The sequence below is a fragment of the Penaeus chinensis genome, chromosome 4, assembly GCF_019202785.1.
Source record: "Penaeus chinensis breed Huanghai No. 1 chromosome 4, ASM1920278v2, whole genome shotgun sequence".
In the NCBI taxonomy this organism is placed as follows: Eukaryota; Metazoa; Arthropoda; class Malacostraca; order Decapoda; family Penaeidae; genus Penaeus; species Penaeus chinensis.
Genome location: NC_061822.1, coordinates 16,462,723 through 16,477,722, shown reverse-complemented (window position 1 = coordinate 16,477,722; position 15,000 = coordinate 16,462,723). Strand labels below are relative to the sequence as shown.

At 51.0% G+C, this 15,000-nt stretch overlaps 1 protein-coding gene across 10 annotated transcripts in view; it reads right to left on the bottom strand.

The window, feature by feature from the left end:
• Positions 1–15,000, bottom strand: part of LOC125047058 (patched domain-containing protein 3-like) — a 138,959-nt gene that overhangs the window by 8,883 nt on the left and 115,076 nt on the right. For all 10 annotated transcript variants that reach the window (XM_047645171.1, XM_047645162.1, XM_047645143.1 and 7 more), the window contains 2 exons: positions 5,295–5,495; positions 4,562–4,693 (listed from right to left, as the gene is read on the bottom strand). In XM_047645171.1, coding sequence (XP_047501127.1) covers positions 4,562–4,693; positions 5,295–5,495 — 333 coding nt within the window. The remainder of the gene's footprint in view (positions 1–4,561; positions 4,694–5,294; positions 5,496–15,000) is intronic.

The following is a 15,000-nucleotide window of genomic DNA, read 5'->3' as shown; positions in this document are numbered from 1 at the left end:
CTACTTCCAGGACTTCCTTACCCCCCTCTCCAACCCCCTTGGTACCCCTCGCACACCTGAGTACTCTCATTAACAAAACAAGCTCCAGTAACCGACGTTGACCGAGGTAAACAGCGCCGATCTCAACAAGAAACTACACCTACGAAGCGAAGAAACAGACGGTTAACAAAATCCACAATCTCATCTGCATTTCCCCGCACCAAGGAGAGTACAGGTCTTAGCGGTGTGGTTCGAAGTGAGGGATTTAAGTTGACCAGGTGTTGCTCTTTGCTTCCGCTGCGAACTTGCGAGTGAGAGAGAGGAGGGGGAGGAGAGGAGGGGGAGGGTAGGAGAGGGAGAGAGAGGGAGAGGGAGAGGGAGGGAGAGGGAGGGAGAGGAGAGAGAGAGAGGAGAGGAGAGAGAGAGAGAGAGAGAGAGAGAGAGAGAGAGAGAGAGAGAGAGAGAGAGAGAGAGAGGGGGGAGGGGGGGAGAGAGGGGGAGGGGGGGGAGAGAGAGAGAGAGGGGGGAGAGAGAGAGGAGAGAGAGAGGAGGGAGAGAGGGGGGAGAGAGAGAGGGGGGAGAGAGAGAGGAGAGAGAGAGGAGGGAGAGGAGGGGGAGAGGAGGGGGAGAGGAGGGAGAGAGAGAGGGAGGGAGAGAGAGGGAGAGAGAGGGAGGGAGAGAGAGAGAGAGAGAGAGAGAGAGAGAGAGAGAGAGAGAGAGAGGGGGGGGGGGGAGAGAGAGAGAGAGAGGGGGGAGAGAGAGAGAGAGAGAGAGAGGGGGGAGAGAGAGAGAGAGAGAGAGGGGGGAGAGAGAGAGAGAGAGAGAGAGGGGGGGAGAGAGAGAGAGAGAGGGGGGGGGAGAGAGAGAGAGAGAGAGAGAGAGAGAGAGAGAGAGAGAGAGAGAGAGAGAGAGAGAGAGAGAGAGAGAGAGAGAGAGAGAGAGAGAGAGAGACGCGTTAACTATGAGATACCCCCTGGGTCGGCTGGCTGGATCGTGGGAACATAACCGAGACACTGGTTCGTCGCCCAGTGAAAGGAAGGCAGGAGTACACGGGAGAAAAGGACCGCCATATACACACACACACACGTGCACACATTGAGAAAGAGACGGAAGCAGAGAGAGCGAAAAAGGCTGAAACAAACCGCCACATATACAGCACATACACCCAGAGACAGAGAAAGACGGAAACGGAGAGAGAAGGGCAAAGAAAGACAAGAGACAAGGGAAGATTGTGAAGGAGGTACGAGGGAAAGAAGTAGGCGCAGAGAGAAACGAAGAGACGAATAACCGAGAGCCAGACAGGGAGAAAGGGGCGACGGAGCCAAAGGGGTTAGACTAGCCATTAGCGAGCCAATGATATCTTCAGCGTCGCAGGTCAAAAATAAATAACAAGCACGGACGCCGCAATCATAGAGCCAATAAAAAGCACCGCCGCGGGATAGATGGCGCTCGCGGCGGCTGCGTTGGAGGGGGGGGGGGAGGCAGAGGTAGAGGCAGAGGTAGAGGCAGAGGTAGAGGCAGAGGTAGAGGTAGAGGCAGAGGTAGAGGCAGAGGTAGAGGTAGAGGCAGAGGTAGAGGCAGAGGTAGAGGCAGAGGTAGAGGCAGAGGTAGAGGCAGAGGTAGAGGTAGAGGTAGAGGCAGAGGTAGAGGTAGAAGCAGAGGCAGAGGCAGAGGCAGAGGCAGAGGTAGAGGTAGAGGCAGAGGTAGAGGCAGAGGTAGAGGCAGAGGTAGAGGCAGAGGTAGAGGCAGAGGTAGAGGCAGAGGTAGAGGTAGAGGCAGAGGCAGAGGTAGAGGCAGAGGTAGAGGCAGAGGTAGAGGCAGAGGTAGAGGCAGAGGTAGAGGTAGAGGCAGAGGTAGAGGTAGAGGTAGAGGCAGAGGCAGAGGTAGAGGTAGAGGTAGAGGCAGAGGTAGAAGCAGAGGCAGAGGCAGAGGTAGAGGCAGAGGCAGAGGCAGAGGTAGAGGCAGAGGTAGAGGTAGAGGTAGAGGCAAAGGTGGAGGCAAAGGTGGAGGTAGAAATGGAGGTGAAGGCGGAAGCGGAGATAGAGTGGGAGGTGGAGGAGTTGGGTGAGGTGGAGGTGGCGGAATAGAAATAGGAATAAATATAGGTAGAGGAGGAGGAGGAGGAGGAGGAGGAGGAGGAGGAGGAGAAGAAGAAGAAAAAGAAGGAGCGGGAGGTGGAGGTATATAGCTATGAGTAGAGGTTAGACGTGGAGGCGGAGGTGGAAGTGGAGGTGGACGAAGCTCTGAGGTGTGGTCGTCGTGTTTACACTGCTACGAGAATAACTGCCTCTTCTAATACAACTACTAACAGGACTAACACGAGTAAGATAATCAAGTGTAGTAGTTCATGTGCAGTTTGGTAAGGAGAGTAAAAAGTAGTAGTAGAAGCAGGAAAAGTGGAGTGGTAGTGATGGTAGCGGCAGCGATTGTAGTGGTAACAGTGGTTGTAGTTGATGTGGTGGTTAGTAACTGTGATTGATATTGTCTTTAAAAAACTTGCATCACATTAACAATATCAGTGTTACGGCCACACTGATGACATTTATATAACAAAAAAGGAAGCACTCATTATGAGCGATGGTGGAAGGGGTGCGGGAGGGGGGGATGGGGGAGATGGGGGAGTAAGGAGGTGGTGGGAGAAGGGGGGCCTTTTAGAGCCGCTGCCGGTGTGGTGCCACTTGGAGGCGCTCCGAGAGTGGGCCAATAGCAGCCAAGTTTTTGCTTCCTGCCGGTTATTTGGTCCGACGCAATTTACTGTTTATGGGGTTCAAAAAAGAAGGAGGAGGAGGAGGAGGAGGAGGAGGAGGAGGAGGAGGAGGAGGAGGAGGAAGAGGAGGAGGAGGCGGAGGAGGAGGAGGAGGAGGAGGAGGAGGAGGAAGAGGAGGAAGAGGAGGAGGAGGAGGAGGAGGAGGAGGAGGAGGAGAGGAGGAGGAGAAGGAGGAGAAGGAGGAGGAGAAGGAGGAGGAGAAGGAGAAAGAGGAGGAGGAGAAGGAGGAAGGGGAGAAAGGGGAAGGAGAAAGAGGAGGAGGAGAAGGAGGAAGGGGAAGGAGAAAGAGGAGGAGGAGAAGGAGGAAGGGGAGAAAGGGGAAGGAGAAAGAGGAGGAGGAGAAGGAGGAAGGGGAGAAAGGGAAGGAAGAGGAGGAGGAGAAGGAGGAAGGGGAGAAAGGGGAAGGAAGAGGAGGAGGAGAAGGAGGAAGGGGAAGGAAGAGGAGGAGGAGAAGGAGGAAGGGGAAGGAAGAGGAGGAGGAGGAGAAGGAGGAAGGGGAAGGAAGAGGAGGAGGAGAAGGAGGAAGGGGAGGAAGGGGAAGGAAGAGGAGGAGGAGGAGAAGGAGAGGAGGAGAAGGAGGAAGGGGAGAAAGGGGAAGGAGGTGGAAGAGGAGTGCGAAAAGGGGGCAACGGAGAAGAAGAAAAATACCATGATACATAATGAAAACAAAAATCGTTACGTAGAAAATGATCGGCAACGATAAAATGTGACGTACAGAGTATCGAACGAGTTACTAAGAAACAAGTATCCCATGTAAAAAAAAAAAGTGAGAAAGAAAGCAAAGAAAAGCAAAGAAAAGAAAATATGAGAAAAAAAGCCAACAGACTTTCAACCTTTCATTAAGCAACATTCCCAAACTCTCCACAAATGAATGAAGACGATGACCGCCGAACGAAGGTCATTAAAACAAACAGGAAGACTAAAACTAGGTCAACTGGAGGCTAATTCGCTTCCCCGGCGAGGTCAAGTCCTTTCGGTAATTAAGCAAACTACGGTCTCTGCCTCGAACTATTCAAAATATTTGTGTAAACAGTCATTCCAGGTCAAAGGTCGTTGTAATTATCACTCCAGATAGGCGGCTAATACCGCTTGAAAAGGGCAATAGAAAAGAATAGATGGGAAACGAATAGAAGAAAAAGGGAGTGGGAGCAAGAGAGAAGAAAAGGGAAAAGAAACAAAACCAAACGAGACGAGACGAGACGAGAGAAGAGGAGAGAAGAGGAGAAAAGAAAAAAAGAAGAAGAGAGCGAAGAGAAGAAGAAGAAAAAATAGAAGAGAAAGAAAAAGAAAGAGAAACAAACCTAAAGAAACAGACCCTTTGGTCCTTTTGAAATCATGTCCACGAATTCGGACAAGACTCCCAGAAAAATCCTGCCGTCACCCACCGCCCCGGAAAATTAAATATCCACCACTAAATATTCCTCGTGCTTTCACCTCTGTTTCTAATTTTAACATTTGTTTTGCATATCCAAGGAACTCATAAATATTCATAGTGAAACTGCTCATGTTTTACGTACATATACATATGTATGCGTGTTGTTATGAATGGCAGTGTGTATATATATATACATGTAGGTTAATATTTATGGAGGTGCGTATATGTGGTCTACACGTGTATATTTGAAAGGATTTGTATAATACCAAATAATCATTCTCCCATATTTCCTGAAGAAAAAGAAGAAGAAGAAGAAGAAGAAGAAGAAGAAGAAGAAAAATAATAATAAGAAGAAATACAAATAATAATAATAAGAAATACAAATAAAAAGAAAAGGAAAAAATCACGTAAGACTACTTTCCAAGTTCCTCAGGACTTACCAGACTCCGACTTGGCCTTGATTTTGTGGCAGAAGACGCCATGACGCTGCCCCTTTTCCATGTACCCGGAGAGTGCCATGCAGCCGCCGAAGAAGGTGATGTGCCACAGGTATGTCACCACGACGGCAGTGCCTGGAAGGAGAGGAAGTCGCGACGTCAGCTTGGGATTTGTGAAGGAGGAGGCCGAGAGGGGAAGAGGAGGATGGTGCTGCCTTCATAGTACATAAAATAAGAGAAAGTATTGTCGGCATTTGCTATCGGTAAACGAACTAGGATTTATGAAGCTCCGATTAGATGGTAAATAGAATAACGACCTAGATTTAAAGAAAACTAAAAAAGGGGGGCTTCAAAATAACGCCTATCACCCGACCCTGAGGCATCTCGAGAACCGACATGGATGCCAGTCAGACGGCATCGGTCCGGTCAAGGCAGACTGCATTACGTCAGAATCGGCAATACTCGGGTTACAAGGCATCTCTAGGCGTGGTAAGACAAGAGGGCATTGACATGGGGCCGAGTCTAGGGCATGACACACTAACAGAAGCCTACGAATTGGACCAAAAGTGATATTTCTTTAAGGACAGTAAAACAATCTTTGAGCATTGTAAAAAAAAAAAAAAAAAAAAAAAAAAAAAAAAAAGACCTATGTTCATATAATAAATCTAGTTTAGTAAAACAATCTAAGTCTCTAACTTCAAGCCAAAGGAGCGAAGTCAGTCGAGCAGCCACTCACCCGTGTAGAGACAGAAGACCTGGACGCAAGGGAAGGGCGTGATGGCGCCGATGAAGAAGGAGATCATGTCGGTCAGGGAGGTGATGGTGATGCTGACGGCGGCGTCGGCAAAGGTCTTCGCCATCCGGTCCGAAACGGAGTCCTGCAGGCGGGTCCTCCTCCAGGCCGCCAACATCACGAAGGTGTCATCTATGCCGATACCTGAGGGGGAAGGGAAAGGGATGCATGACAATATGCGCCAACTCTCAACTTTCCATACATGCTGAACAGCCTCTCTCTCTCTCTCTCTCTCTCTCTCTCTCTCTCTCTCTCTCTCTCTCTCTCTCTCTCTCTCTCTCTCTCTCAGCCAAGAAATCCCGCCACACACAATGCAAATTCTCGACGTTATCAGACACAATGCAAACAATGACAGCGACATGTGGACAGACATAACAGCGATGAAAACCAACACGACATTCTAACAGACTTAACACACTACGTGGAAAGGTGATGGCGTGTCGTAATCCTGTTTTTTTTTTTGTGTGGGGGGGGGGGGACCTCTAACTATATATTTTTAGCTCATGGCTTAAGGTTATTCTTAATTGCATTGCCAGGCCACAACCGGACTTTTCTTCGACTGTGGCCTTGCACAAGCCGAGATCTGACGGCTTTCTTGTCCATCGTTTGTGAAATATGAAAGTACTTCGTTACCGCATTTCCAAACTCCGTCTCGTTTACATTTTCTTAAAAAACGTTGTTAATTACTTCTTTTCCTTAAACATCTTTCCTTACATCTTCACGGCACGCTGGGATGTGTTGCCGGGAAGACAGTCTAGAAGTATAACAGGTTTTGCATTCTCTCTCGTTTCTCGTCTTCACTATGCAACTAACTACTCGGCCGCGTACTCTCTCTCTCTCTCCTCGCACTCTCAAGTGTCTCTGGAATGCCTGCTTCTCTCTTTGTCTTTCTTTCTCTCTCTCTCTTTCTCCCTCTCTCTCCTTCGTCCCCCCTCTCCCTCTTTCTCCCCTCCCAGAGAGAGGGAGAGGGAGAGGGAGAGGGAGAGGGAGAGGGAGAGGAAGAGGGAGGGGGAGGGAGAGAGAGAGAGAGAGAGAGAGAGAGAGAGAGAGAGAGAGAGAGAGAGAGAAAGGGAAAGGATAACACATGATCTGCTCTCCAGCACACCCAACCCCTCGCCAAGCACGCAAGTGTGCTGGCAGACAGGCGGGCAGCAGGCAGGCGAGGAGAGGGTAGTCCCTGGAGACCTTCCAATACTTTCACTTTTACACACGGCAAAGGGGCTGGTGTCTCCATGCCCGAGAACCTTCCTACGCGTCTTCTGAGAAGCGCTCCCTCTGCCCTTAAGACGACCTGGGGATGAAGGAGGCGGGGACGACCGCAGGTGGCCAGGGTTTTGAAGGATTTCGTCGGGGTTTCCCTCCTTGCTCACAGTCACAGGCGCACGCAGATGCACAAAAATGCACACACATACACGAGTAAACATGAACATACGAATACACACGCACGCACGCACGCACACGCATAGAGAGAGACACAAAAAAATCTTATCATCATGAAAAGCTTTTAACACGTGATTAGGCGGGCTTACGTGAGACACGTTCCCAAATGACACAATCGTGACCTCTCAAACTCCCCAGGCATTGCCCTCAAGTACAGTGACCTCGTCTGGCACCAATGTGAAAACGTAGTGATATTACGAACAGACAGAAGCGTTAAAGCACTTTTCTAAACAAAAAATAGAAAATTTAACAATAATGTCGGTCGATGTACTACTTCGCTTTGACCCCCCCCCCCTTTTTGCGTTCTTACTAATTGGCTGTCTTACCTAACCACTAATAATTTACCTTGGGACTTGTTAGCATGTTGGTGTCATTTATTTTCACTACAGTATTGTTTAATTATGCCTATAAATAATTCAACATATGCGCTCTCGTTCCTCCGTGCGTGCGTGTGTGCGCGTGTGCGTCTCTCTCTTAGGTGTGAAAGTATGTGTATGTGTATGTGGCGGGTGGAAGGAGTGTATGGGTGGGAGGGTTGGGGAGGGGAGGGGAGGGGAGGGGAGGGGAGGGGAGGGGAGGGGAGGGGAGGGGAGGGGAGGGGAGGATGGGATGGAAGGGAAGAGTAAGGTGGAAAGGAAGAGGAGAGGGGGAGGCAAAGAGGAGAGGGAAGAGGAGAGGGGGAGGCAAAGAGGAGAGGGAAGAGGAGAGGGGGAGGCAAAGAGGAGAGGGAAGAGGAGAGGGGGAGGCAAAGAGGAGAGGGAAGAGGAGAGGGGGAGGCAAAGAGGAGAGGGAAGAGGAGAGGGGGGGGCAAAGAGGAGAGGGATGAGGAAAGGAATTGTTAGTGTTGATAATATATACAAGTGTTACTTAATATACAACTTAAGAAAAACCTGTCACTGCAACGCTGGCATATGACTGAACAAGGATCTTCACATAACGCCATGGCAAGGACAAAGACTGGTCGAAGATCATAGGCGTTCAACAAGGTCCCTTCGATCAGGCTTCGTTACTCGGTGACGTCACGATGGATCAAGGGAGAAAGCGGGCATTTTGAATAAGCAAGAACATTGAGCGAAGGAGACTGGATAGACGAGATAGATGAAGAGAGGGGAGGGGGGGGGGGGCAAGAGGAAGAGATAATGGAGAAAAGAGAAAGAAATAGTGAGAAAGGATGGATGCTGGGGAGAGGGGAGGCAGAGAGATTGGTAGGGAGAGAGGGAGAGGGAGGGAGAGGGAGGGAGAGGGAGAGAGAGGGAGGGAGAGGGAGAGAGAGGGAGAGAGAGGGAGGGAGAGGGAGGGAGAGGGAGGGAGAGGGAGAGAGAGGGAGGGAGGGAGGGAGGGAGGGAGGGAGGGAGGGAGGGAGGGAGGGAGGGAGGGAGGGAGAGGGAGGGAGGGAGGGAGAGGGAGGGAGGGAGGGAGGGAGGGAGAGGGAGAGAGTGAGAGGGAGAGGGAGAGAGAGAGAGTGAGAGGGAGAGGGAGAGAGAGAGAGAGTGAGAGGGAGAGAGAGAGAGAGGGAGAGAGAGAGAGAGAGAGAGAGAGAGAGAGAGAGAGAGAGAGAGAGAGAGAGAGAGAGAGAGAGAGAGAGTGAGAGAGTGAGAGGGAGAGAGAGAGAGTGAGAGGGAGAGGGGGAGGGAGAAGGATAACAGGAAGAAGAAAAACTAGAAAAAGGGAGTGCCACGGGTCCCTTGGCGCCCATACAATGGCGAACAAGGAAAGTTTGCAGAGGAGTTAACATGACTCTCCTAGAGAAAGAGAACGAATGTAAATATATGAGTTACGGAAGAGGAAGGAATGAAGAGGAAATTGGTCAAAAGAGGAGGAACATGGATGAGAGGAAAAGGGGAACATGGAGGTCTGGGAGGGAAGGGCAGGGGGGGGGGGAGGGGAAGAGGAAGGAAGAATAAGAGAAGGAGGAAGAAGAGAAGGAGGAAGGAGGAGGAAGGAGATGGGAGGAGAGAGGTGGAGGGGAGAGGTGGAGGGAAGAGGAAGAGGAAGAAGAAAGGTGGTGGTAGTAAGGAGGTGGAAAATGAAGTAGAGGAGTAGAAGGAAGACAGAAAAGGGGTAATGGATAGGAGGAAACGAATAGAGGGGAGGGGGGATGCAGATGAACCCTAATGAATGAGAAGCGCTATAACCCAAACCGTGTTGCGCCAGCCTGACACTGCCGGGTGGTCCTGCAGGTCTATATCCCTCCCTCCCTCCCTCCCTCCCTACCTTCCTACCTTCCTACCTTCCTACCTTCCTACCTTCCTACCTTCCTACCTTCCTACCTTCCTACCTTCCTACCTTCCTACCTTCCTACCTTCCTACCTTCCTACCTTTCTACCTTTCTACCTTTCTACCTTTCTACCTTTCTACCTTTCTACCTTTCTACCTTTCTACCTTTCTACCTTCCTACCTCCCTACCTTTCTACCTTCCTACCTCCCTACCTCCCTACCTACCTCCCTACCTCCCTACCTCCCTATCTTCCTTCCCTCCTTCCCTGCCTCCCTCCCTTCCCCCTCCCTCTCTCTCTTCTACATTCCTTCCCTCCCTCCCTCTCTCCAGACGTTCCAAAACAAGACTTTCGAAAGTGCCATGAATCTGGCTGACGTCTGGAGGCGAGGGGCGGGAAGGCAAAGGCACCGACAGGAACTCAAAATGGCACCGGACTTCGGAGACTTGTTACTTGGGAAAAATGTAATCTCGGCAACAGTTCTTTCGTGGGGAGAGGCGGAGGGGCATTGGGGGAGATGAGGAGGAGGGGCATTGGGGGAGATGAGGAGGAGGGGCATTGGGGGAGATGAGGAGGAGGGGCATTGGGGGAGATGAGGAGGAGGGGCATTGGGGGAGGCCCGGATATTGGAGGCTATTAGAGCATATAAATGGAGAGTGGGTTATTTTCAGCGTCCTGTAACTGTACTTCATCTCGTGGAATCCTTTCAACCTCAAGGGCAGACAATCCATCCCAATTCATCCTGGCCTTTTGCGAATTCTATAAAACGGGTGAACTCCGCTGAGGTCTTATTTCTTGAAATTCCCAAGTGGTCTTTTACTATCAAACTCGTTTTCACATTCACAGTCTGATGAAAATGTCGAATAGGGGGGGGAGGGGCGCGGAGAGGTCCGCTGATTGGTCGTCAATGCCCCAGGACCTCCCACTCACGATATTCTGTAGTAATATCTAATTTAATGTATGCTAGAGCTATTTGATCATTCTTTGAAATTATGTTTAAGACGCATAAGCTGAATTGGTAAATTAGTAAATCCCAAAGACCTGTTTACACCAGGATGTCTGGTAAAATTAGTAATATCTATTTTCATGCCCGGCAAAAAATAATGTAAACTAAACGACAGCTTTGCTTCCTGTGCGAGGTCAAGAGGCACTGTTATGGGTGCCACCGCCGTCTGTTATGGCACCGTCCATCAGAGGCTATTGTAAACCACTCGAGAACCTGCCTTTCTCTCGGGGCAGAGAAAGGGTAAGGGAAGGGAAGGTCATTTTGCTACTATCAAGCAATCTTTACACGAGGTTGTTTAGCGGTTAGCGCAGATCTTGTCGCGCGGAAGAAACAACACATTCCGACTCGGACAACTTTCATCAAACGTCTATAAATATCCCAGAATACCACCGGCGGCTCCTCGCGGGCGTTACCTTGATCTACTTGCCGAAGGTCGAGGGGGCCAGAGACGCTTCGGCTCGGTTGGGGCGCGGCCGAGGGAGTATCTCCAGATCTCAGCGGGTCCAGACATCTGGTTCTCGCGCTTAGGTTTAGGCCCCGCGAGCTGGCGGCGGAGGGTCTCCTCGCTCTCGCTCCCCGGCTCGCTTTCCTTTTCGCGTCCAATGTTTTCGTCCTCCTATCATCTCTTCTATATCCCTCTTTCTCGACTTCCACATTTCCTACTCCCCCCCCCCCCAAAAAAAAAAAAAAAAAAAAAAAAATCCACCTAAGACGAAAAAGTAAGGGAGAAAAAGAAGGGGAAGACGACTCGATGCATTTCGGACGCCCCGCCGTCACGTTGTTCCAGGGTACTCATGAGTTCCCGGATCGCGACGGAGAGAGAGCTGACCAAGGGCATGTGAAGGCACCGGAGGGTATTAGACGTTCCGGTCTGGATCATAATGGCACTAATAAAATTACTTTTGCAGTGTGGTCGTCTGTGCAGATTTCCACACGAATGACCCTGGTTCTTAAGTCCCAGAACTAAAGAGAGAAAAAGAGAGAGCTGCTAGGCTTATGGAGAACGCTTCAAAACATGTATACCGTCTGTGGCGTAAAGACATTACTTAACATCTAATTGAAATGTACACACAGTATCGTCAAAGTTTGCTATTCGTGCTAGAGTAGGGGGAGGATCTTTTGCCAGCTAAACCAAACGTTTGTTTTTATCATTACTAATGTACAAATTAATGAACCTCTCTCTCTAACTATATGCCCTGTGTAAATTATCTGTTTACGTCAGTCTGACAAAACCGTTTCTAAAAGATAAACTCCACTCAGACGAGAAGTTTATCCTAAGTATTTTTAAAATTAAATGGAAATCGGACAATCGCCTGGAAAATATATCCACTTAAAAGAAATCGACAAACTACATCGTGTAGAGAAAAAACACGCACACGCCGTGTACAAGAGTGAAAGAGATACGGGCTCTGGACGTCATCACCTTTGATAAACTGTCTGTGAAGCGCTGTGGGTACTGATGAAGCCTGACAGTCCCAAGCACTCTCTCTCTCTTCTCGCTTATCCAATATGTAAGAGGCAAATATAAAAATTTATAAAATGTGAGAAAGCGAAAGGGGCAGGTTTGGTAAGCGAAAATGTACTGCGCAAACGTGAAAGTAAGAGAGGACGAGGGGCAAAAGGATATAACAGGGAAAGAAGATATGGATGAAAATGGGAGGAGGAGGAGAAAGGGAGGAGGAGGAGGAGAAAGGGAGGGGGAGGAGGAGGAGGAGGAGAAAGGGAGGAGGAGAAAGGGAGGAGGAGGAGGAGAAAGGGAGGAGGAGGAGGAGAAAGGGAGGAGGAGGAGGAGAAAGGGAGGAGGAGGAGGAGAAAGGGAGGAGGAGGAGGAGAAAGGGAGGAGGAGGAGGAGAAAGGGAGGAGGAGGAGGAGAAAGGGAGGAGGAGGAGGAGAAAGGGAGGAGGAGGAGGAGAAAGGGAGGAGGAGGAGGAGAAAGGGAGGAGGAGGAGGAGAAAGGGAGGAGGAGGAGGAGAAAGGGAGGAGGAGGAGGAGAAAGGGAGGAGGAGGAGGAGAAAGGGAGGAGGAGGAGGAGAAAGGGAGGAGGAGGAGGAGAAAGGGAGGAGGAGGAGGAGAAAGGGAGGAGGAGGAGGAGAAAGGGAGGAGGAGGAGGAGAAAGGGAGGAGGAGGAGGAGAAAGGGAGGAGGAGGAGGAGAAAGGGAGGAGGAGGAGGAGAAAGGGAGGAGGAGGAGGAGAAAGGGAGGAGGAGGAGGAGAAAGGGAGGAGGAGGAGGAGAAAGGGAGGAGGAGGAGGAGAAAGGGAGGAGGAGGAGGAGAAAGGGAGGAGGAGGAGGAGAAAGGGAGGAGGAGGAGGAGGAGAAAGGGAGGAGGAGGAGGAGAAGAAAGGGAGGAGGAGGAGGAGAAAGGGAGGAGGAGGAGGAGGAGAAAGGGAGGAGGAGGAGGAGAAAGGGAGGAGGAGGAGGAGGAGAAAGGGAGGAGGAGGAGAAAGGGAGGAGGAGGAGGAGGAGAAAGGGAGGAGGAGGAGGAGGAGAAAGGGAGGAGGAGGAGGAGGAGAAAGGGAGGAGGAGGAGGAGAAAGGGAGGAGGAGGAGGAGAAAGGGAGGAGGAGGAGGAGAAAGGGAGGAGGAGGAGGAGAAAGGGAGGAGGAGGAGGAGAAGGGGAGGAGGAGGAGGAGAAGGGGAGGAGGAGGAGGAGAAAGGGAGGAGGAGGAGGAGAAAGGGAGGAGGAGGAGGAGAAAGGGAGGAGGAGGAGAAAGGGAGGAGGAGGAGAAAGGGAGGAGGAGGAGAAAGGGAGGAGGAGGAGAAAGGGAGGTGGAGCAAGGGAGGAGGAGGAGAAAGGGAGGTGGAGGAGGTGGAGGAGGAGAAAGGGAGGAGGAGGAGGAGGAGGAGGAGGAGGAGGAGGAGGAGGAGAAAGGGAGGAGGAGGAGGAGGAGGAGGAGGAGAAAGGGAGGAGGAGGAGGAGGAGGAGAAAGGGAGGAGGAGGAGGAGGAGGAGGAGGAGGAGAAAGGGAGGAGGAGGAGGTGGAGGAGGAGAAAGGGAGGAGGAGAAAGGGAGGAGGAGGAGGAGGAGGAGGGGGAGGAGGAGGTGGAGGAGAAAGGGAGGGGGAGGAGGAGGATGAGGAGGAGGAGGAAAATGGGAGGAGAATGGGGGGGGGGGAGGAGGAGGAGGAGGAGGAGGAGGAGGAGGAAAATGGGAGGAGAAGGAGGAGAAAGGGGGAGGGGAACGAAAGAAAACATCAAGAGTGTGAAAAGAGGAGGAGGAAGCAGCCGGAGAGAAAACGGAGTGGAGAGCAAGAAAGGTTGCCTCTTCTCACAGCCCCTTCACCCTTCACCAGGAGGCTGAGGCCATCACCCTGACCCTCGAGATGGAGTTGAGGAATCCCCGGGCACCCGAAGGACACGGCGTCGGCGGCACTCCCTCGGCATCGGCTTGCGCAACGCCGCCGGAAATGGGCATTCCTTCTCCAACGCCTACCACGGCCCGTGTCCAAGGTCCGTGTGCAACAGCGTGTTGAGAGGTTGTGTGCAAAGAGGCAGACGACGGATTGGGTAATACAAGATATAGCAATATGCAACATTTTTTGCGGGAGAAAGAACTGGGGAGAAAAAGATCGAGAAGAAAGATTAAAGGGGGTTCTAAGTGCAAGTCGTTTAAAAAATTTAGCACACGCACTGCAGGTTCTTTCAATATTCCACTCTCGCGCAGGTCTTTTTCTCTGTTCGTGCGATGCATTTCCAAACCGAAACCCGATCAAAAGTACCCTTATCCTTGGCGGCTAAGTAACGAGCACGCAACCAAGATTCTGCGCAAGCAAATTCAGGATTCGAGAGAATTTCGAAGCTGTTCCGAATGCCTTAATTCAAGGTGTTTCGTTCTGCGAATAGTACACGAAACGAGGTACTATTAATGGTGTCGAAGACTGTAAGGAAACGCATGAGTAGCATTTCTGTACTGTCTGGGCCATGCAACTTCCAAGACGAGAAAATGAGTGGAAAAAGGGAGGAGACGGTTGGGAGAGTTAGAGGGAAGGGGAGAAAGGGTGAGAGAAAGAAAGGGTGAGATAAAGAAAGGGGAAGAGGAAGAGAGGGAAAGGGAGAAGGGGGATAGGGAAGAGACAGGGGAAGGGAGAAAGAAAGGGGAAGCGGAAGAGACAGGGGAAGGGGGAAAGAAAGGGGAAGCGGAAGAGAGGGAAAGGGAGAAAGGGGAAGAGGAAGAGAAAGAGGAAGAAAGAAATAGGAGAGGGGGAGAACGGGATGATGAGAGGAAGTGACAGAGAGAGAGGGAGGGGAAGGAAAGGAAGTGGGAGAAGATGGAGAAAAACTGAGGGGAAGAAAGGGAGAGAATGACAAGGGGAAGAAGAAAACAACAAAACTACCTCCCCATTCATAACCCCTTCCGATAGGGTAGTATTTATAGCATGATGGCGGGGTAGGGGGAGGGGATGAAGGGGAGAGGGGGAGGGTATGAATGGGGATGGGGGGGGGGGGGGAAGTGGGGAGAAAGGCCCGTCGGACGCGCGAGCAAGGGCAAGTCTGCATTCCCCGACGCCGGCCCGGAGACCACGAGAGCCGCCGGCGTTGAAAACCTCGATGGCCGTCTACAAGAAATATGAACGAGGTCTTTTCAAAGTGCAAATCCTCACTCTCGCCCCGCCCGCCATCTCCTGCCCCGCGCCACCGACTTTCTCCCTCGCACACACACGCCGACACAGCGAAGAATTCCTGCCGAACAAATTGCTAAAAAAAAAACAAGTAAAACAATGAGGGGAAGCATACGGACACGCGCCCAAGTTTCCTTCGGCATAATTGTGTTTTCCTGTATTTATTTCCTCTCCTTCGTTGTTTTAATCACAGACACGCTTATGTATGAATGAAAGATTCATAGTGAACACACCGTAAATCAAACAACGAAGGGAAGAACAAGAAAACGCACGATTATGCCGCAGGCCTTTTCGCTATGTTGCCACGAACGAGCGGTATAGCCATAAGGCCTTGGATATGTTCGTCTTTTCCCGTTCCTCTCCTTGTTTTAT